General features: G+C 44.1%; 1 protein-coding gene across 1 annotated transcript in view; it reads right to left on the bottom strand.

The window, feature by feature from the left end:
- SHROOM3 (shroom family member 3) overlaps positions 1–12,839 on the bottom strand; it is a 234,543-nt gene extending 221,704 nt beyond the window's left edge. Inside the window, exon 1 of the mRNA XM_081876598.1 lies at positions 12,219–12,839. Within this exon, the coding sequence (XP_081732724.1) occupies positions 12,219–12,386 (168 nt within the window). The 5' untranslated portion in view covers positions 12,387–12,839. The remainder of the gene's footprint in view (positions 1–12,218) is intronic.
- Positions 12,840–24,384: the final 11,545 nt, after the last annotated feature.

Consider the following 24,384-nt stretch of genomic DNA (forward strand, 5'->3'; position numbering starts at 1 on the left):
AACCCCAAGGCTTCATGCCCAGTGCAACCAAACAGGTCACACTCCCCTAAATTTACCTCCAGTGGAACAAGTGGCCTTTATGATCTAAAGTTGAAAACAGATGATTTTTAAAACAGGCTCTGCTATCTACAACTTGCACACTGATTTACTTTGCTTCACTTTGATTTCTGGTCAAACAAGTTTGGGAGGTTTTTGAAGACTTACAGAGACATCACCTTGCCAACAAAGGTCCGTATAGTTACAGCTATGGCTTTCCCAGTAATGGGCCTCCACAGTCACTTATGGCCTCCACAGTCACTTATGGACTCACTGTTAAAACTGTGTTTATGGAAGAAGAAGAGTTTGGATTTGATATCCCGCTTTATCACTACCTGAAGGAGTCTCTAAGTGACTAACATTCTCCTTTCCCTTCCTCCCCCACAACAAATGCTCTGTGAGGTGAGTGAGGCTGAGAGACTTCAGAGAAGTGTGACTAGCCCAAGGTCACCCAGCAGCTGCATGTGGAGGAGCAGGGAAGCGAACCCGGTTCACCAGATTATGAGTCCACCGCTCTTAATCACTACACCACACTTACAATCTTACTCAGCTACGAGTGATCGCCAAAGAAGAAGATAAGAGAACAAGGGAGGTGATTTCCAGGGAAAATAGCACTAGCAGAGACATCACCTTGCCAACAAAGGTCCTTATAGTTAAAGCTCTGGTTTTCCCATTAGTGATGTATGGAAGTGAGAGCTGGACCATAAAAAAGGCTGATCGCCAAAGAATTGATGCTTTTGAATTATGGTGCTGGAGGAGACTCTTGAGAGTCCCGTGGACTGCAAGAAGATCAAACCTCTCCATTCTGAAGGAAATCAGCCCTGAGTGCTCACTGGAAGGACCGATCGTGAAGCTGAGGCTCCAATACTTTGGCCACCTCATGAGAAGAGAAGACTCCCTGGAAAAGACCCTGATGTTGGGAAAGATGGAGGGCACAAGGAGAAGGGGACGACAGAGGACGAGATGGTTGGACAGTGTTCTCGAAGCTACCAGCATGAGTTTGACCAAACTGCAGGAGGCAGTGGAAGACAGGAGTGCCTGGCGTGCTCTGGTCCAGGGGGGTCACAAAGAGTCGGACACAACTAAACAACAACAACAGAACCCCACAAAAATAGACACACACACACACACACAGAGAGAGAGAGAGAGAGAGAGAGAGAGAGATGCACACAGAAGAGAATACATAGAAGTTGATTCCATGGGAAGAAAAGTCTCTCCCACCACTGGAAATTAGAATTGGATTTCAGGCCAGTTGATCACCAAGGAAGGATTGTAGGAGTGAAATGACTGCATTGGCCTGGCAATGGCACCAGCCCAATGCTACATGTTTCCAGGGGGAGAAGCTAAGGAGGCAGGAGGAATGTACATAAATCCTGTTATTTCTTAATGGGATTTTGGAGCTTATTTCCAAGCCAACACTTTGAAATGCACCCTGCAGCCTGCTTCATACTGAATTTTCAATCATGCCGAATAGCAATGTCCTTATCAGCAGTTCTTACACTCCAACGCTTTATCCAATATTTCTTACTTCCATGGGCAGATCCACACCATACTCTTAAAGCCCATCCAACGTACAGTACATTTAAAGCACATTACACCTCCCCCCTCAAAGGATCTTGACAAATGTAGTTTCCTCCTCACAGAGCTACAATTCACAGCATCCCTGAAGAAACCACAGTTCCCAGGACTCTGGGGGAAAGTCATGGGGTTTAAATGTGCATTGAGTGTGTTTTAAATGCATGCTGTGGATCTGCTCAGGGTCCACATATAGTTCTCAGTGAAACCAAGGAGGAAAGTTAGTCATGACTGGAGACCCATTGATTTCAGTGGGAACTAAGCGCAATAACAGCAGCCCAGATTGAGTCATATGTCTACAGAGCCACTGAGTAACTATGAAGAATGAAGATGCACTAATTTTTAACCTGAAGAAATTTGGAGTGTAATTTGACATCAGGATTTAGACTTCAGAATTAAAATTCATTACCAAACTGATTGCCTTTCTCAGGGTTTCAATAAATCTTGTACTTGAACTAGGAGAACCAAAAGGAAATTGTGTACTTTGTCAGTGACAGACTTAGGTGCTCCAATAATCAGGATGCATTTGGTTACCCTTCGTTCTTACCCTATTATATTTGTTGTTGGTTAGTCGTTTAGTCGTGTCCGACTCTTCGTGACCCCATGGACCAGAGCACGCCAGGCACTTCTGTCTTACACTGCCTCCCACAGTTTGGCCAAACTCATGCTGGTAGCTTCACGAACACTATCCAACCATCTCATCCTCTGTCGTCCCCTTCTCCTTGTGCCCTCCATCTTTCCCAACATCAGGGTCTTTTCCAGGGAGTCTTCTCTTCTCATGAGGTGGCCAAAGTATCAGCTTCATGATCTGTCCTTCCAGTGAGCACTCAGGGCTGATTTCCTTAAGAATGGAGAGGTTTAATCTTCTTGCAGTCCATGGGACTCTCAAGAGTCTCCTCCAGCACCATAATTCAAAAGCATCAATTCTTTGGCGATCAGCCTTCTTTATGGTCCATCTTTCACTTCCATACATCACTACTGGGAAAACCATAGCTTTTACTATACGGACCTTTGTTGGCAAGGTGATGTCTCTACTTTTTAAGATGCTGTCTAGGTTTGTCATTGCTTTTCTCCCAAGAAGCAAGCGTCTTTTAATTTTGTGGTTGCTGTCACCATCTGCAGTGATCATGGAGCCCAAGAAAGTATTTGCATTTGACCAATGGCAATCCTCTTAAAGCTGCAGAAGCAACATTATTATCTTGTGCACCTGACTACATGACTGTGGCAGGACACTGTTGTAACACTGCAGATTGACTGTCTGTGCTGCACTCACTCAGTAGCCCATGCTCCCTGCCTGAAAACTCCAGCTGTTTAGGCTTCAACTCCAAAAATAATAATAATAATAATAAATTTTATTTATATCCCGCCCTCCCCAGCCGAAGCCGGGCTCAGGGCGGCTAACAACAATCAACAATCAAACAATCAAATATTCACACATTCTAAAAATATTACATTATAAAAATCAATTAAAATCAAATTAATGGCAACTAATTAAGCAAGATTCTAAGCAGGTTGCCAGAGGAGGGAGTCAGGCTGCGCCCTGACCAAAGGCCTGGTGGAACAACTCTGTCTTGCAGGCCCTGCGGAAGGATGTCAGGTCCCGCAGGGCCCTAGTCTCTTGTGACAGAGCGTTCCACCAGATTGGAGCCGCAGCCGAGAAGGCCCTGGCTCTAGTTGAGGCCAGCCTAACCTCTCTGAGGCCTGGGACCTTGAGGATGTTATTATTTGCAGACCGTAGGTTTCTCTGTGGGGCATACCAGGAGAGGCGGTCCCGTAGGTACGAGGGTCCTAGGCCGTATAGGGCTTTAAAGGTTAAAACCAGCACCTTAAACCTGATCCTGTACTCCACCGGGAGCCAGTGCAGCTGGTATAGTACCGGTTGAATGTGATCTCGCAGCGAAGACCCCATAAGGAGTCTCGTCGCGGCATTCTGCACCCGCTGGAGTTTCTGGGTCAGTCTTAAGGGCAGCCCCACGTAGAGCGAGTTACAATAATCCAGTCTGGAGGTGACCGTCGCATGGATCACAGTGGCTAGGTCAGGGCGAGAGAGATAAGGGGCCAACTGCTTAGCTTGGCGGAGATGAAAAAATGCCGCCTTTGTTATAGCTGTAATCTGCGCCTCCATAGAGAGGGAGGTATCGAAGATTACACCCAAACTCTTAACGGACGGTGCTGGCACTAGTTGCACCCCCGCAAGAGATGGGAGTTGCCCCCTCAATCCCATATCATCCCGCCCAAGCCAGAGGACCTCTGTCTTCGAAGGATTTAACTTCAACCGGCTCCCACGTAACCATCCAGCCACAGCTTCCAGACATCTCGCCAGTGTATCGGGGGCCGAGTCAGGATGGCCATCCATCAACAGATAGGGTTGGGTGTCATCGGCATACTGATGGCAACCCAGCCCAAAACTCCGGACAAGCTGGGCGAGGGGGCGCATAAAGATGTTAAAAAGCATCGGGGAGAGAATCGCACCCTGAGGCACTCCACACACCAAGGAGTGGCGCGATGACAATTCCCCCCCGAGCGCCACCCTCTGTCCCCGACCAGAGAGAAACGAGCGCAGCCATTGAAGGACTGTGCCCTGGATCCCCACGTCGGCAAGGCGGTGGTCCAGGAGTTCGTGATCGACCATGTCGAAGGCTGCTGACAGATCTAGAAGAATCAGCAGCCCCGACCCGCCTCGATCCAGCTGCCTACGGAGATCATCTGTTAGGGCGACCAGAGCCGTCTCGGTCCCATGACCAGCACGGAAGCCGGACTGGAATGGATCCAGAGCAGCTTCTCACACCTCAGCCCAAACACCTCAGCCCAAAGCAGCTTCTCACACCTCAGCCCAAACACGACCAACCAGTGTGTGCAACAGAAGGGAACAGGAAGCCTTTTGTGCTAAAGGAAGATTGACAGCCAAATAGATATGGGTAACAAAAGAGTCCTTTTAACTGCACACAACCTATTGATCTAAGAAAAGATAAGATATCTTTTACCCAAGAGCTTGCACAAGGTGGGATACCATCAGCATTATCCTCTGGGAGCAACTGGGAATTTTGAGTGTTCCTCTACTGGGCGTGTGTAGGATTTAGGGAACAAAGAAACTCCACTTTGCTTTTTGTCCAGTTTAATTTCCCATTTTTCTGTTGGTAGTATCCATTTTGCAATTATTCTCTCTCTCCCTCTCCAGGTAGCATTCTTTACCTGCTTTTGCACCTTCTGCATATCTAAACAAGAAAAGCAAAAAAAGGGGAGGAATCTTGGAGTGTATGGGAGTGCTTTTGCAGAGGGAAAAGACAAATGAGACTGAAAAGCATGGAAAAATTACAAAAGTACCCACAGAGCTTTTAAATTTCCCCCTCTCTCATAAACACGAGGACTCGTGATCATCCAATAAATCAGCAACAAGTTCAAACAAAAAGAGATATTTCTTTGTGCAATACATGGTTAACTCATGCTTTCATTGCCAGAAGATAGGCTAAATGGCTCTAAAATAATTAGATTTATCCTCTATCAATGGTTATGAACCACAGTAGAAAGATACAACCTTCCTCAACCTGGTGACCTCCAGTTATTGTTGGACTGCCAACTGTCATCAGCCCCAGTCAGCATAGCCAATGGTCAGGGATTATGGGAATTATATTATATTCCTGAGATTACCATATGGCAGGAACATCCACCAAATGAGTGGGAAGATCACAAGCAGAGCATGAAGACATCCGCTTGGGAGTCCAAATTGTGGTTATCTGATCTGATTCAGGATGGCAAATCCTTTCTCATGAGTGGTTCCCAGGATCCTGGCTTGTCTCTAAAAGTAAGGGGATGCTGGCACCTCAGACCAAATGGGGCTCCACTGTCTTCAAGGTGGTCCTTGTCACCAAAATGCCAACAAATTCATACATCGCTGTTACAACACAGGCCACTAAAGCTGTTTCTTTAATATTGTCCCTCTCTCCAATCACAAAACAAAAATGTTTTTAGAGCCCTGTAAATTTTATAAAACAGTATAAACAGATGTATACGTAGGCTTAGCCCTCATAAGCAGCTGATGTGGTGGCTAAATTCCTTTCTGTTCTGAAGGATGTAATCCACCCTAGGCGGAAGAATATACCGTCTAAACCAAAATTAAACAATGAGATTAAAAGAAAATCCTTATTAATTTACAATTAAAAGCAGCAGCAGAGACAGGCATTCAATACAAATGCCCAGTTCAATGCCACCCCCCTTCCCCCAAAGCTGAGGAAAAGATTTCACCTGCCGCAGAAACCTGAAGCGGAATATTTTCCTTGTGGTGATGGCAATGGAATCCACTCAGCAGAAGGATGGCTATGGGGGGGAGGACCCATAGTTAAGGGGGTTTAAGGTAAGGTTAAAAGTAAAGGGTAAAGGGACCCCTGACCATTAGGTCCAGTCATGGCCGACTCTGGGGTTGCGGAGCTCATCTCGCTTTATTGGCTGAGGGAGCCGGCGTATAGCTTCCAGGTCATGTGACCAGCATGACTAAGCCGCTTCTGGCGAACCAGAGCAGCACACAGAAACGCCGTTTACCTTCCCACCAGAGCGGTACCTTTTTATCTACTTGCACTTTGGCGTGCTTTCGAACTGCTAGGTTGGCAGGAGCAGGGACTGAGCAACGGGAGCTCACCCCGTCACGGGGATTCGAACCACCGACCTTCTGATTGGCAAGTCCTAGGTTCTGTGGTTTAACCCACAGCGCCACCCGCATCCCTTTAAGGTAAGGTTACCAGATTTTTTTCAATGAATCTGGGAACACTTTAAATACATACATACATACATACATATATACATACTACACGTTTAGGACGTTGATGCTGCAGTGATGGCGGTGGCAGAGGGACGTCCGCTGCCTCGACCTCAACCGCCATGTTTCCCCTTCCTCCGAGGCTTCTATCTCCTTTCTCCATGAGCCTGGGCAGTCCCTGAGTTGTTGGTTCTTCGGTGGTGGTGGTGTGGAAGCAGTGCACAGTGGGTCAGGCATGGAAGGCGGAGAAGGAGGGCTGAGAGCGGCGGCAGCAGCGAGGCTCGGGCAGCGCAATGCCTCCCTTCCCATCAGAGCAGCCCCAATCCCATTCCTACTTGCGTGCAAGCAGGAGGGGGCAGGGATCCCTGAGCTGGGAAGGGAGGCTTCCCCTTGCCTAACTGAGAGATCCCTGCCCCCTCCTGCTTGCACACAAGCTCTGATAGGCCGCATGAAGTCTCCCTTCACAGCTGAGAGATTCCTGCCCCGATCCTTTTTGCATGCAGGTAGGAGTTGGGGGGCTGCCCCAAGAGGGAGCATGAAGCCTCCCTTCACAGCTGAGTTGCTGGGGTCAGGGAAGGTGGAAGCAGCCCGGAAGCTGCATCTGAGAGCCCCTGCACCACCATCATAGGGGAACTTCCGAGCAGCTCCTGAAGCCAGCCAGAGCCAACTGCTCTGGGCTGCTAAGACTGCCGCTGCTGCGTTTCCCGGGGACATTAGATGAAATCCGGGGACATTACGGGGATGGAATTTGTCCGGGGACCTATTCACAAATCCGGGGACTGTCCCCAGGAAACAGGGACATCTGGTAACCCTAGTTTAAGGGGCAATGTTTCAGTAGCCAGCACACTGCCTTGCCCCTCCATGACTAAGAGAACACATGACACAAAATGAGCAATATGCAAAGTTTACCAGGTCAAACAATTTAGCCTCTTTTTTTAATCCCTTTGGCAGTGCACAGATTTCAGCTTGGCTTGCGTTTTGTAATGTAAACATGCAGAGTATGTGTAGGTCCAGCCCTAATTCAATCATGTACTGCAAAAATAAATAAATATAGGCTTGCCATATGTCAGGAATATTCCTGACGTGTCCTGGTTTTCGGGTATAAAAATGGCATCGGGGGGGATTTTATCAGGAAAAAAACCCAGATGCATGGCAATGCAGTGGAAAAAGGAGCGGAAACAACCAAAAAAGCTTAAAATCACTATTTTGGGGTTAAAGGTACCCCGGCCCATACGGGCCGGTCTTGCCAGACTCTAGGGTTGTGTGCTCATCTCACTCTATAGGCCGGGAGCCAGCGCTGTCCCCAGACACTTCCGGGTCACGTGGCCAGCGTGACAAGCTGCATCTGGCGAGCCAGCGCAGCACATGGAACGCCGTTTACCTTCCCGCTGGTAAGCGGTCCCTATTTATCTACTTGTACCCGGAGGTGCTTTCGAACTGCTAGGTTGGCAGGCGCTGGGACCGAACGACGGGAGCGCACCCCGCCGCGGGGATTCGAACTGCCGACCATGCGATCGGCAAGTCCTAGGCACTGAGGTTTTACCCACAGCGCCACCCGCGTCCCTATTTTGGGGTTAGGTTTCCTAAAAAAAAAAATTTGGGGTCTTCCTAGAAAAAGCTAAACAACTTTGTGGGTGTCAGGAATTTTACTTTTTAAAATATAGCAACCCTAAATTTAAAAACATCCTAGCTAATATTTGGGATTATACTTCAGGCTCCCTCCAACTAATATTCCAGTTTTAGGGTTGTTGTTTTTTAATAAGTTTATTTGCTGGTTAGTGCTTACCACAGATAAAGTTGTCTCAAAGCAGCTAACAGACTGTTGTCATGTTTTTTGCGTGTGTGTGTGTGTGTGTGTTTTAAGCATACATTACCAAATACATAAAATAAGAGGCCATTTTTATGGGAAAGTCCTCATCCCGCAATAACATAAAAAGGACACATTCCACCCCACCCAACTAAAAGACGAACACCAGTTGAGAGCGAAATGTCAGGCAGGGTGAGTAGGAATGTCTCCACCTGGCACCCAAAGACTGATAGCCATAGCAAGTTTTATCACTTGCTATTACCCTACTGGCAGGAAAATATTTTACTCTTCTTTGCTTGCTTCCAGCAGCTACCAAAGTAGCTGGATGCTTATGAGTTTAAGGAGATGAATGGGCAATGGCACAGCAGGTAACAGCATTCCCATATTGCTGCTACCCAGGCAAGAATGCAGTTGAGGTCTCTGTTCCTAGGACAAGAATTTTCTCTCTTGTTAAATATGTGGCTGTTGAATTTAAGATTAGAAAGGGCATTTCAGAGAAGCCCTGTGGCATGTTAAGCTGTTCCAAAACGCCTGAGCCATAACCACTGAATGAGCAGATAAATTGTTCTTGGTGAGCAGGAGATTCTCTAAACATTGAGCAACTGTTCCACTTGCTACTATATAAAAGGTGAAACAAACATCTGTCGAAATATTGGAGCTATATGTGTTGGTTTCTGTGTGTTGCCACTGTGCAGTGCTTGGAGTCACAAGACTCTGTTTACATTCCAGAGATTCCATACTGTTGGAAGTCTCGCGGGAGACATGAGACGGATGTGATGTTTCCTGTTCTTTTGTTCCAGTTGCTCTCTGCTTTCACAGAGAGAGCATGTTTGTTGCTTTTCTGTCTGCGTAGCTAGAAATAAAACTCTTAGTGATGTAGCTCATAAATCTTGTCACTTCTGCTGCTTTGAAACTGTGCGTATTGGGAACGTGCTTGGAGCCTTATCAAAGGCTCAGGTCGTTAATCATGTCGGAGGGCGATTCTGGAGGAGTCGCTTGGTCGAACACAGGCTCCGACAATATGGTCATTATATGTCTGCTACCAGGAACAATCCTAAAACACAGAGAGACGCAGCTTTGGCAAGGACTGTGCTGCAAATGTGGGGAGAAGGTCAAGCCAGGTGAAAATTGCAACTGGGGCTGCACAGAAAACTACACACAGTTCCAGCTCAAAAGCTGCTAAGGCTTAGTTCCACAAGGAGCGTGTACTACTGTACCCAACCTAGAAGAGATCAAGAAGACCAAGGGCTGTGGTTTTCAGATGGACAATCCTGGGATTCCTTGGGAAGTTTCTACAGGTTGTGTCATGAGAAGATCAATCAAAGCAGGCAAGCTTCTCTGAAAGACAGCCTGCCCATCACTACTGCAACACAAAGCCTTAGTTGAGTTCTGGTGCCCTCTTGCTGTTCCTACCATTCAATAGAGCTGGTGTGGGCCCTCCAGATGTTGCCGGACTACAGCTCCCATCATCCCTTACCACTTGCCCTATTAGCTAAGGCTGGTGGGAGTTGGGGTTCACACTTGCTACCCTTACTTTAGAGAATATTTTACAGCACACAAGGGTCCTCATCAGATAGACCAATGTGAAGAAGGTTCCCAGAAGGTAGAAAACTGGGAAACTGTTGTTCTGTGGCAGCGTTCCCCATCCTTTGCCCTCCAGTTGTTATGTAATACAACTCCCATCAGCCCGGACTTGGTATGAACAATGGGAATTGTGCTCAAAAACACCTGGAGGACACCAAGCTTGGGGAAACTGGTCTAGGGTAGTCTGGAGTCAGTTGCTGGTCAGCCGAAGAAGCAGAGCCAGTTGTCAGTGAAGTTAACTTTTTATTTAAGGCAACAAGCAACATTCTCAGTAGGTCTTGCCCTATGGAGCCGTTGCCAGGACTGATGGTCCCCACCTTCTACCCTCTCTAAAGCTCCTCCTCTCCCAGATGTTTCCCAAGCAGTCTCAAACTGCACCTGTGCACCTCTGGTTTCTGTTTTGCCATCCTCATTATCCTGCGTGTTCTTGGAGACCAGGAGAGGGAAACTCTCTGGATTCTTCAATAGTCCATTGACCTCCCTCCTCTGTTTCAGCCTCATAGTCTGAACTGCTCTCTGTCACAGGCTCTTCCTGCCCACTAAACCCTGTTGCCCCTTTGGCATCCAGCATCTCCTCCCACTTTCCTCCCCCTGACCTCTTCTCAGCATCCCATCACTAACCCCTGGGCTCTTAGCTTTCCTCCTCTGGGGTTTCCCTTGGCGGTTCCCTGGCTGGTGTCATCCAGCCAGTCCCTGGCAGATAATGGGTTCATATCTGGAGGAAGCAATTTGGACACCAGGCCTCTACTGAGGCCCTAAATTCAGGTATTGGTCTTAATATGAAACCATGGCCTAGCTAAATCGTTGTTTGTTTCAAAGTTCATACCCAAACCTGCCTACAAACCAGAGATTTATTGGGGGCAGGGGGTAGCAACCAGGATCTGAAATAATGCTTTGAAGTTGGTTTACAAATCCGTTCTAGCTGTGGATTCCAGTTACTGTAAGTGCAAACTCAAAACATTGAGTCAGGAAGCTCAGACCCTGCAAGCACGTAAATACAAAGCCACAATCACAACCGCTTTCAATAAGTAACTTTTAAAAAGACAAACAGAAGTACCAATTTTGCACAGACGTTTTAAGGAACAGGAACAAAGGGACTGAGCTCCCGGTGGTATCATGCACACCCCAGGCATGTTTGACATTAAGGGAGTTGGTTGTTGTAGAAACCAAGTCCCATAGACTCATTAATTTTCAGCAGTAAGCACCATCCATCCCTCTTGTTGTTGTTTAAAAACTATGAGCTGTGCATATTACACTTATTATACAACAAAACACTCTTCCCTCTAAGCCGAAAGAGGTGGAATACGTTGTTTCGCCTCTCAGTGCTAAATGGCTTGCATTTCATATTGTTCTCACAGGAGAGGGTTTTGCTTAAATTTAAAATAGAATGAGGAGATCAGGAGTGGACTGAGAATTGTGATCCCCCTTTTTCTCAACTTTCAGTGTCAATGCATTCTGTCACAGCCCTCCTGACTCCTTCCCCAAACCAGTTCTGCCACACTTGACTCTGCTTCCTTGCCTTTAGTTTCTTGGAACAACTTTTGTCTGTAAGATTATACTGGTTTGTGGTCTCCCAAAGAGCTCTTGCACCGCTTGAAAAAGAATTCAGTGAAACCCCACAGATTGCACATTATTGATTAAAGAGTCCACTTCAAGGCTTCCCTCGGTTACTTTCTCTAGGACCAACAGCACAGCAACTTCCTGTAGTTACAGCTAACATTGCACACAAACCAGCTACCTGAATTTATTTATTTATTTAATATTTATTAAATTTTATTTGACAATAAATATATATAAAAACATATCAATTTCAGATATCATCATTTCATAAACATCCTTGGACTTCCTCACGCCTCTTGTTCCTACTCTCTAGACTCATAAGTTTTACCAGCAAATTATTAACTTAATCAGCTACCTGAATTTAAAAACCAAGAATCAAAACACTAATAACAAATAAAGTTTCTTCTTTCTCTTTCTCACAAAACCAATGCATGCTGCTTGATCTGCTAAACCGAACTTCATTGATTTAAGCCAGTTTGATCTCTTTGACATGAATTAGACTAAATTGTTTAAGTCCAAGTATGCCAGCTTATTTTAATTGTAAATTAGGTTAGCGTTATGAGAGATTTCCCCTTGAATACAGAAAAGTAATTTAAGTGCAGGATGTATCCTCTTCTGTGCAAGCCCCTTTGGACCATGATTTTTGCACAATTCCCATTTATTTTAATGGGGTATGTGCAAAAGAAGTTCCCCGTGTTTTGCGCCAAATGCCCTTTCGCTTCACAGTACACCAAAGTACTGAACTAACCACTCAGTGAATCAAAGAGTTCAGAGCAAGCACATTCCTGGACTTAAAAAAAAAAATCCACTCTCCACCTGGATTACATTTTAACCACAATTTTACATTTTACATTTTAACCACAATCTGCAGCTGAATGCATCTTTAATTCAAGTAAACAAGGTTACCTTGGAGATGATTAATGGTTCCCCATGCTCCAGTCCACCTTTCAAAGTAAATCCCCATGGAGGACCTCCTTGTAGCAAAACCTCCAAATAAATGTATCTTCCTTTATGGGTTAAGTTTGCTTCCGAAGAAGAAATAATAGTCCTGTTTAAATTGTCCAGCATCCTCATCTTTATATTCTCAAGCACTCACTGAAGCCAAAAGCAGGGACTGGAAGAGTCTGGGGAGGAGGAGGAGGAGAGAGTAGAAGATTAAAATCCCTCACGTCCATGATGAATTGCCTCAAAGTCTACAGGATCGCAGGCTGCTAGGATTGCCAGGAGGTTATGTTTGCCTTCTCAGCAGAAGTCCAGAAGGCAGAGCTCAATCTGCGCATCATTTCTATCTCAGAACTTCCAGCTTTTTGGATGCAGTTTTTTGAACACGAAGCATTTCTCCCCGTGCAAACATTGGTCCCGTGGAAGATCCTTCCTTTCACCTCTTCAATCTTTCCCTTAACATTTGCAATCGGTGGCTTTTCAGCATAAAAAGGGAAAAAAGAGACATTTAAATGCTTTGGATAGCAAGCTCCTCAAATGCACACCAGCGCTTCATTATTATTATTTTATATTGATTATCAGCCCTTTCTCCCCTTCTGTGAGCAATTTACCATTACAATGGCCGTTTTTTCCTCAGTTCATTGCATCCAAAGAATGAAAGCATCTCCCACCCCCTGTCTGCCAGCTCGCTTTTCTGCTAACTTCACAATTTTGTGACTTGTCAAAAGTAGCAGGGGGAAGGGAGTAAAAGCCTGGACCTTAAACAACTTGTTCTCTCGAGCTGGGGACTTGAAATAGTTTCCCAGCTGAGTTTATAAAGGGGGAAAGAGAGCGTGCCAGGAAAACAGGAAAGGCAGGTGAAATTAATCCCTTGAAAAAATGTTAAGGAGATAGCTTAGCTCTTTTCAGCAGTTTCTCACTGCACTCGCTTGCCCGTGTTGTCATGCCTGCTGCTAAATGAGAGTGTTCAACTGGAGGAAGGAGGGAGAGAGAAGAAGAAAACTTGTCTGTTTTTGCCACTGCATACGAAAAAAAAATGTGTGGTGCCTCATAACTGAGGTTTCCATATTTATAAGGAGCCCAGAGGCTGCTGCTGTCATGGAGCTTCTTCTGCCTTCTGGGGAAAACATCACTTCGCTAATTATTTGTTGGGAAATGCTTCAGAATTTCCACTCCAATTCAATATTTGTTGGCCACAGATATGATTATGTGTTAGGCACCGGGTGATTTATGGGAGATCGCACCCCAAAACGCTCCATGGATATCATTGATTCATAGCATCACAGAACTGCAGAGTTGGAAGGGAACGTGAGAATCATCTGGTCCAACCCTCTGCAATGCAGAAATCTTTTGCCCAACGTGGGGCTCGAACCCACAACTGTGAGATTAAAAGTCTCAGGCTCTATCCCAACATCACACGAAGCATAACGTTAAGATACCGGTATTGCCTGCAGTGACAGCAGCAAGAATATTGATGGCCCAGAAGTGGAAACAAGAGGAGATACCTACGTTAGAAGAATGGAAAATGAAAATGATGGACTATGCAGAGCTTGACAGAATGACTGGAAGGATCCGAAATCGACGAGATCAGAGATTTACAGAAGATTGGGAAAAAAATTATAGAATATATGCAAACATTAAGTGATAATCAGATAACGTTTGTAAGTTTTAATGAAGCTCTGTGAGAAGAAATGTTAGAATATTACCAAAAAATAAGGTTTAATATATAACAATAATAGAAGTATGACTTTAGGAACGCGGAAGAAGTAAAATTGTGAAGGAGTTTCAGTCTGGTTGAGGGAAGTCAAAAAAGAGAAAGGGGATATAATTAAGATGTATGAAATGTATAAATTTGTATTGGAAAATGAATAAAAATATTATTAAAAAAAAGATACCGGTATTGCCGACACTGAAATACATTCAGTTCCAGCGATCTTTACACATAACCATGTGACTGGGAGCGGCCACCGAGACCACATAACCACATAACACTGGTCTTGAAAGACCTACACTGGCTCCCAGTACGTTTCCAAGCACAATTGAAAGTGTTGGTGCTGACAAGACAGAAGTACTGTTTTGGGGGAACAGGAGGCAGGCGGGTGTGGAGGACTCTCTGGTCCTGAATGGTCCTGAATAGTAACTGTGCCCCTGAAGAACCAGGTGTGCAGCCTGGGAGTCATTTTGGACTCACAGCTGTCCATGGAGACACAGGTTAATTCTGTCTCCAAGGCAGCTGTTTATCAGCTCCATCTGGTACACAGGCTGAGATCCTACCTGCCTGCGGACTGTCTCGCCAGAATGGTGCATGCTCTGGTTATCTCTTGCTTGGACTACTACAATGCGCTCTATGTGGGGCTACCTTTGAAGGTGACCCGGAAACTACAACTAATCCAGAATGCGGCAGCTAGACTGGTGACTGGGAGCGGCCGCCAAGACAATATAACACCAGTCTTGAAAGACCTACATTGGCTCCCAGTACGTTTCCGAGCACAATTCAAAGTGTTGGTGCTGACCTTTAAAGCCCTAAACGGCCTCTGTCCAGTATATCTGAAGGAGCGTCTCCACCCCCATCGTTCTACCCGGACACTGAGGTCCAGTGCTGAGGGCCTTCTGGCGGTTCCCTTGCTGCGAGAAGCAAAGCTAGAGGGAACCAGGCAGAGGGCCTTCTTGGTAGTGGCACCCGCCCTGTGGAACACCCTCCCACCAGATGTAAAAAAAGAGAAAAACAACTACCAGACTTTTAGAAGACATCTGAAGGCAGCCCTGTTTAGGGAAGCTTTTAATGTTTAATAGAGTGTTGTATTTTAATATTCTGTTGGAAGCGGGGTATAAATACATTATTATTATTATTATTATTATTATTATTATTATTATTATTATTATTACCATGTCTTAAGCACCTCCTTATCCTGACCCTCAGAGCTCCTCTAAAAAAGCAACCACCACAAAACTCAACATACACCAGCAAATACCACTTCAGGGAATCTATATCCTGAGATTCTTACAGAGGGTTGGTCTAGATCAGGGGTGGCCAGCTCCCAAGAGGCAGTGATCTACCCCCGTTTTTGGGGGGTTCAGGTCAAAGTTGTTGAGCTTCTGTGTGGGGAGCCAGTGATCTACCAGTGATCTACCACAGATGTCCAGTGATCTGCCGGTAGATCACGATCTACCTGTTGGACGTGCCTGGTCTAGATGACCCATGGGATCCCTTCCAACTCTACTATTCAACGGAGTTGAATAGGATCCAAAAGGCAGCAGTCTGATTGGTCCTAGAACAATAGGATTCAGAATGCAGCAGTCTGATTGGCCCTAGAACAATAGGATTCAGAATGCAGCAGTCTGATTGGTCCACAGGAGCCACCCAATCCAGCTCCAGGTGGAAGTGAATCCGCAACCTGATTGGCCTACAGGTGAATTAGCCAATCACGTGGGGCCCATTGTGTAAATAATGTACCTTATATAAAGCAGACATTCTGGGGGAACTTCCATTCCTCCTCACCACTCTGAGCTGAATAAAGAGCATGAAATCCACTTCATGCTCTTCTTCAGCCTGGCTTTGCCACCAGGAGGCTTCCGCTGTGATGGAGGTCCCCACTGAACCAGGGGTGTTTCGGGAGCAGAGGCGGTCTGGTCAAGGAAATGCTAGATCTTACGATGGCCCAGCTACTGCCAATGGATCTGGTCCAGGGTAAGAAACTTAAATCTATTAAGCTCATTGTTATGTACTGAGTTGAATAGGATCCAAAATGCAGCAGTCTGATTGGTCCTAGAACAATAGGATTCAGAATGCAGCAGTCTGATTGGTCCTAGAATAATAGGATCCAGAATGCAGCAGTCTGATTGGTCCACAGGAGCCACCCAATCCAGCTCCAGGTAGAAGGGAATCTGATTGGCCTACAGGAGAATCCCGGAATTAGCCTATCAGGTGGGGCCCATTGTGTAAATAATGTATATAAGGCAGACATTCTGGGGGAACTTCTATTCCTCCTCACCACTATGAGCTGAATAAAGAGCATGAAATCCACTCTCGACTAAGGGTATATTTCACTGATCAACAAACCTAGGTTACAGTTGCCACTATTAACTTGGATCAAACACCACAATGGAATGTCTAGCGGTCTTTTATTTTTTTTAATCAGTGAAATTTATTCTTCATTTCTATAACGTTCAATATTTTAAAGAAAAAATCTCAAAGCGGTTCACAACACATTAAAGCATCAAATCCAGAATAATAATAAAAAATCAATGTTCAAGGAGAATATTTCAGATCCTTTTCTAAGTGACATTTTACTTTCCCCATTATTATTTTTACCTATTTCAACACGGAGGAAGGGGACTGTTTTTGGTCCCTCTATATCCATTTTTTATTTTCCTTTTATTTTATAATCATTAATATTTATCATTATTAATTGGAAATACATTTTATTATCAAGCACCCATCTCATAGGAACAGATCTTTACCAGCTGGTTTCTGTATTGCATTTTATTTTTTATATGTGCTCTGGTTGTTGTTTTAAAATGTGGATAGATTGTTGTTGTTGTTTTAAAAATTGTTTCTATGTGTTTTTATTGCATTTTAAATCATAGTAATACCTTCTTGTTTCTCTCTAGAAAGGGATGGATGAGATTTATTTTACGAAATTCTTATCATGTTCTTGTACTGCTAAGCCATGGAACACGCTTCCATCTTTGATCATAAATATTTCAGTTTAAGATTGTGTATCGTCAAAGTTTTCCCCAGTTCCATAAAATGCAAGACAGTGATGAGCTTCTTCAGCAAAGTGTGACAAGATATTTTTTTAGTGCCATGAAATCCATAAGTCAAATACCAAGCTGAAACTCCTTGTAAAATAAGTTCCTCTTTCAGAGAATAATATGTAACACTTGAGATGTTCAAAAAGTAAGAAGTGGTGACAATATTTGCAGCGGTTTCTCATTTCAGCTTCTCATACGACAGGATTGAAGATGATATGACAAATACCTTTTCCTTAAGGGGTTTCAAGCATATACTGCATATAAGCACCTTATTCCTGCTATTCAAATTAACACAATTATTTCATCTAACTGTATTTTGCCTTCTCTGTCGCTGCACTTTCAGGATCTGAAAAAGAACCCTCTTAGCTGTAGACTGAATACGATCAGTTTCTGTTACAAGCAAAGCATCAAGACAGATAAGTCTGCTACAATTAATGCTTGGCTGCATGCTTGATAGAACAGCTCTCCCCAACCATAAACATGAAAAATCTATGAGCTTTCAAATGTGGTTTGACGCCAGTTGTCATCAGCCTTAGATGGTATGGTGTATGGGTAGGCAAATAAAGCCCCGGGGACCTGATCCCGCCCAATCGCCTTCTAAATCCAGCCTGCGGACGTTCCAGGAATCAGCGTGGTTTTTTTGTGTGTGTGTGTTTTCAAAATTTTTATTAATTTCCCAAAGATTTTTTAAACAAACAAACAAACATAAATCTCAACTGTATTTAAACCAAACTTAATAATATTGTTAGGTGACTTCCTCGTATTCCCCCTGGTTGAATTTCAGTGTATATCATTTTAACGGTTTTCCAAAACCACTTTGTTGTTGTTGCTGTTGTTGTTTAGTCGTTTGTCGTGTCCGACTCTTTGTGACCCCATGGACCAGAACACACCAGGCACTCCTGTCGTCCACTGCCTCCCGCAATTTGGTCAAACTCATGTTGGTAGCTTCGAGAACACTGTCCAACCATCTCGTCCTCTGTTGTCCCCTTCTCCTTTTGCCCTCCATCTTTCCCAACATCAGGGTCTTTTCCAGGGAGTCTTCTCTTCTCATGAGGTGGCCAAAGTATTGGAGTCTCAGCTTCAGGATCTGTCCTTCTCAGGGCTGATTTCCTTAAGAATGAACCTAAAACCACTATTCTTATAAAATTAACTTAATCACTTAACATCATCATATTTTCCTTTCCAATTCAGTATTAAACATATTAATTCATCCGATTACCTAGTTATGTCCTAAGCCTATCTGTTATTTGCAAACTTCTCCAACTAATTTAACTTAACATATTTAACTAAATAGTCTTTAAATTTCGTCCATTCTTCCTGATAATCCTCCTCCTTCTGGTCACGGACTCTTCCAGTCAGGTTGGCTAGCTCCGAAAAGTCCATCATCTTCATCTGCCAATGTTCCACTGTTGTTACTTCTTGTGTTTTCCAATTCTTAGCTAATAAAATTTGAGCAGCAGTTGTGGCATACAAAAATAATTTAACATCCTTCTTGGGCAATTCCAAACCTGTTATTCCAAGAAGTTTCTTACTGAATATATCTCACTGAATGTGTATTTCAACATTTTTTTCCAGTTCATTATAAATCTTCTCCCAGAAGTCTTTCACCTTGGGGCAGGTCCACCACATGTGATAAAAAGTACTCTCTTTATCTTTACATTTCCAACATAAATTATCACTGTTATAGTAAATCTTTGCTAATTTTAGGAATCAGCATGTTTTTACATGAGCAGAATGTGTTCTTTTATTTAAAATGCATCTCTGGGTTATTTGTGGGTGTTATGTACTGAGTTAAATAGGATCCAAAATCCCTGACCACTGGTCCTGCTAGCTAGAGATGATGGGAGTTGTAGTCCCAAAACAGCTGGAGGGCCAACTTTGGTCATCACTGCCTTATACTGTATCCCTCAACTAGAAGTTAATACCTAGAAAGTAGTTAAAAATAAAAGCCACCAGGTGTCAGTAGAGGATCAAGTTCCAATATTTATTTATTTTCTTTCCTTTCCATTTGCAGTCTGCTTCCTATGAAACATAGCAAAGCAATTCTCTAGTGTCTCCTTCAAGGATTGTGGGGTCTGCTTCTATTAGGTCAGGGATGCACCGAGAATCCAATATTTATGCAAAAGTGTCGGCTAAGATCTATTACAGTAGGTTTTTCCATCCATGGACTTTCTATAGATGTACTCAAGTGTTTATGTTGCTTTTTAATAAGCAAATAAATTTTAAAAATCCAAAAATTATTGTAATTCTGACATATATCAAAGTGGATATTAGTAGCTTTGGAATTAATCCACTCAAAAAATTTCCTCCAAAACTCTTGCTTCTCCCCTCCAACTGTAATATACCGTATTGGCCCGAATATAAGCCGCACCCGAATATAAGCCGCACCTTTAAAATTGGAAGGGGAAAAAGAAAAAAAAGAAAAAAATACCCGAATATAAGCCACTCTATTCCTTGCTGCTCCTGGCCGTGAATATAAGCCGCACTTTAACTTTTCAAGGTTGGAATTTGGGGGGGAAGTGAGGCTTATATTCAGGCCAATGCAGTATATACCAGATCATATTACATATGGATTCTTCAAAGAATGAGCAATTCTCTTTTCATATGTATTCCATTTATAAATTGGGCATCACTACAGCCAGAGGCTACACCCAACTGCTACATCTTTTTCTTCATTTTGCTCCCCACCCCTTTTGTCAAACAAGAAATAGTTCCTGTACAAAACTATTTCTGTCACCAAGAGGAAAAAAAATAGGTTGCAGGATGTCTTTTTGGTTTCCTTCCTAGGATGTAGAGTCATGAGGTAATACTAGTATAGAGTTATTGTACATCTATTGTTATTAAAGTGTCACTATCATCCACTTCTATTACGTTACTCTTATTTATAGTCCATGGAATCTCGTATGTAAGAGGGAATCAAAGGAACAAATGGCTTACAAAGTTAATCCACAAACGTAGAAAAAATGGCAAAGAATGAAATTGTACCCTGAGGTACTTATTCCCTTTATGGAATCATAGAATCATAGAATCATAGAGTTGAAAGAGACCACAAGGGCCATCAAGTCCAACCCCCTGCCAAGCAGGAAACACCATCAGAGCACTCCTGACATATGGTTGTCAAGCCTCTGCTTAAAGACCTCCAAAGAAGGAGACTCCACCACACTCCTTGGCAGCAAATTCCACTGTCAAACAGCTCTTACTGTCAGGAAGTTCTTCCTAATGTTTAGGTGGAATCTTCTTTCTTGTAGTTTGGAACCATTGCTCCGTGTCCGCTTCTCTGGAGCAGCAGAAAACAACCTTTCTCCCTCCTCTATGTGACATCCTTTTATATATTTGAACATGGCTATCCTATCACCCCTTAACCTCCTCTTCTCCAGGCTAAACATGCCCAGCTCCCTTAGCCGTTCCTCATAAGGCATCGTTTCCAGGCCTTTGACCATTTTGGTTGCCCTCCTCCTCTTTATGGATTTTAGGTAGGATGTAAAAGAAAAGAAAGAAAGAGTCTTATTGGAAATTTATTATGCAAATATATTTGTTTCTCCTTTGTGGTTTTCCTGAAATTCAGTCCTTCTTCTAAAACAAACCTTATTTTTATTACTGGCTTAATTTGCAGGATTTACTGGACCTACGTGATATTCTGGCTGACTTCTAAATGACATTTAACTTCACTGTCAAAACAGGAGTGGTTTACCACAGCTTCCTCTGCTGTGACTAAGCTTGAACAATGTGATGATCCTCATGATTTAAATCAGACCAAGAATGCACTGCTGAGAGCTACACACATCAACTCTTGTAAGTTGTTACCAATCCGTCTGTTCGATACTAATTCTAATACGAATCAAACCGTCCAATTTTGTTGAAAAGTCCTTACTGACCAAATTCTTGCAGCTGATAGTTATTTATATCTAGTAATTTCATCCGTGTGGGTTTTGTGCTTGCAAGTTTTCCATTGGCATCTGGTTGGCCACTGTGAAAACAGGATGGCAGAAGCAAAAATGGGCGTGCAATGGACTCCGACATTTGCATCGTAGGCTACATTCCAAAAGGTTTCTACACACAGAGCTGCACTTCTCTATCCAGGCAACCAAGAAGGATTATCATAGTCAAGGACATATCCTAGCCAGGCAAAAATGATTGAGGTGGGTTAGTGAAGGACATTGCTTGGGGGACTATGTGGAGTCCTGAAAACTAAACAGAAAAGTGTGGAGGGTGACATTTGACGCTTAGGCCTGAGGTTCCCTGCTGCTGAAGATGCTTCAGCAATAAATTCAGGATCCTCCAGGGGTGAACAACTCCCAAGAGACTGCGATCTACTCACAGAGTTAAAAACTGTCAGTCATCTACCTTTTGGGGGTTCAGGTCATGGCTGTTGTGCTTTTTAAAAGAAGGAAAGCCCCGTTTTGAGGGTGTGCAGGGTAAATGAGCTTTTTTTAGGGGAGCAAAAGTTGTTGAGCTTCTTTGGGGGGGGGGACCAGTGATCTACCACAGACGTCCAGTGATCTACCGACGGTAGATCATGATCTACCTGTTGGACATGCCTGCGAGAGGCTTACAACATTATGTAAACTCCGGATTTCACAGAGACATTCCTGGAATTACGAAAGTCACCCCAGCTTCTGAGCTGAACCTGGAATGTCCTTATTTCACCCGCCAGTGCTGCTGCCACCAAGCTGGGGGGGGGGGGGAGAGGGTGAGCCAGAGCTTGTCCCAAGCAGTGGTGGCTGCAATGGAGCATCCCATTGCCCTTGGACTTTACTGCCTATAAAACCCAATTGAGAGAATGGATCCTGATCAAAACCTGGAAGGAGTCAAGGTTGCAGCCCACCTGTGAAAAGCCTTCTGAATAAAGATTCTGGATGTGGTGTCAGAGCCAGTGGGGGGGGGTGGATTTTACATTGCAATAGGCAGACGTGATAGGTGTGAACTTCAGCAACTTTGCCCAGACTTTATTATTTCAAAGGGGTCCAGGACCAGCATTTATATCTCGGGGGGGGGGGGGAGTAAGAAATGTCCCTACTTTCATCTAAGTAACATTGGAGAGTATGCAGTTTACAAATTAGTACTCCACCTCTTCAGATCAGCTTGGTAGTTCTTTTCCTATTCATGGATATTTTCCTTGCTGGAGTACTAAGTTGGGAGCTATCTCCTATCTGACTGTTTTACTTTCAATGCCATCCTGAACATGTTGGTTTATAAGCAGCCGAGGCACTTTTCTTATTCGCCTTTGCATTTTTTAGTTTGGACTTACTGTAAGTTATTGTAAGTTTAAGTTAAATCTGCTGCAACTGGATTTCTTATGGATAGTGCCAATCCTGAATGTATTGGATATGTGACCACTATGCTCATTTGCCTTCACTAGCAGTAAAGTTCTGCTGGATGAAATACAATTGCCTCTGATCTATTGCCTCTGATCCACCAGCATTACGCTCACTTACGGACTCATTGTTAAAACCGTGTTTATGGAAGACAATCTTACTCGGCTACAAGTGATTGCCAAAGAAAATGAAGAAGAAGCTTGCGAAACATGCACCACTTATAAACGCCATTTCCAACTCCTCAAAAGATTCCATCAATGGTGTCTCTGAAAAATTTTACACATCACTTGGGAAGACAGGCAAACTAAAGCCAGTGTAGCGGAAGAAGCAAAGATCACCTGTGTTGAAGCAATGATTCATCAACATCAACTTGGTTGGACTGGTCATGTTGTGTGGATGCCTGATGATCATCTTCCAAAGCAACTATTCTATTCCAAACTTAAAAATGGAAAGCATGATGCTAGTGGTCAGCAAAAGAGGTTTAAAGACTGTCTCAAGGCAAATCTAAAAAAATGTAGTATAAACACTGACAACTGGGAAACACTGGCCTGCAAGCGCTCCAATTGGAGAACAGCCTTTACCAAAGGCGTCATGGGTTTTGAAGACACTCAAACTCAGGATTAAAGGGAGAAACGTGCTAAGAGGAGGGCATGCTTGGCAAACCCACACCGTGGTCAACTCCCACCCGGAAACATGTGTCCCCACTGTGGAAGGAGGTGTGGATCCAAAATTGGCCTCCACAGTCACTTATGGACTCACTGTTAAAACTGTGTTTATGGAAGAAGAAGAGTTTGGATTTGATATCCCGCTTTATCACTACCTGAAGGAGTCTCTAAGTGACTAACATTCTCCTTTCCCTTCCTCCCCCACAACAAATGCTCTGTGAGGTGAGTGAGGCTGAGAGACTTCAGAGAAGTGTGACTAGCCCAAGGTCACCCAGCAGCTGCATGTGGAGGAGCAGGGAAGCGAACCCGGTTCACCAGATTATGAGTCCACCGCTCTTAATCACTACACCACACTTACAATCTTACTCAGCTACGAGTGATCGCCAAAGAAGAAGATAAGAGAACAAGGGATGTGATTTCCAGGGAAAATAGCACTAGCAGAGACATCACCTTGCCAACAAAGGTCCTTATAGTTAAAGCTCTGGTTTTACCATTAGTGATGTATGGAAGTAAGAGCTGGACCATAAAGAAGGCTGATCGCCGAAGAATTGATGCTTTTGAATTATGGTGCTGGAGGAGACTCTTGAGAGTCCCATGGACTGCAAGAAGATCAAACCTCTCCATTCTTAAGGAAAACAGCCCTGAGTGCTCACTGGAAGGACAGATCCTGAAACTGAGGCTCCAATACTTTGGCCATCTCATGAGAAGAGAAGACTCCCTGGAAAAGACCCTGATGTTGGGAAAGATGGAGGGCACAAGGAGAAGGGGACGACAGAGGACGAGATGGTTGGACAGTGTTCTTGAAGCTACCAGCATGAGTTTGACCAAACTGCGGGAGGCACTGGAAGACAGGAGTGCCTGGCGTGCTCTGGTCCATGGGGTCACAAAAAGTCAGACACGACTAAGCGACTAAACAACAACGACAAATACTTGTTCAACAATGAAGGGAATCCTTTCAGAGAAAGATGTTTGGACAAGGCAGGCTAGTGGCAGTTGGGGGGTGTTTTTTATTATTTTCCCATCGGCTGTTCTTCTGACTGTGGTGGGGGATGTGATAGGAATTTTATGGACTTAGATATATGGTAATGTTCATAAGCGTACCAACCAAGAACGTACATAGATCAGCACAGGAAGACCAACCTGGAACCATTTTGATTCCTAAACTGAGCAAATGTTTTCTCTGCAAGGTCAAAGTGGGAAACCTCCCATTGTCTCTTTCCTCACAAATCCTGTCTTAAGGGCACATTTAAGATATGAATAGGGTGTGAGCCTGTGACCTGGCCCAGGAACTAAGTATTTATCATTACAAAAGACTGGCCAGGCTCCCCAGGAAATCCAATCAAGTAACCTGCCAGACAGGAGATAAACAACGACAGGAGAAAAACAACATTCAAA

Source organism: Podarcis erhardii (genome assembly GCF_964252035.2).
Source record: "Podarcis erhardii genome assembly, chromosome: 9".
In the NCBI taxonomy this organism is placed as follows: Eukaryota; Metazoa; Chordata; class Lepidosauria; order Squamata; family Lacertidae; genus Podarcis; species Podarcis erhardii.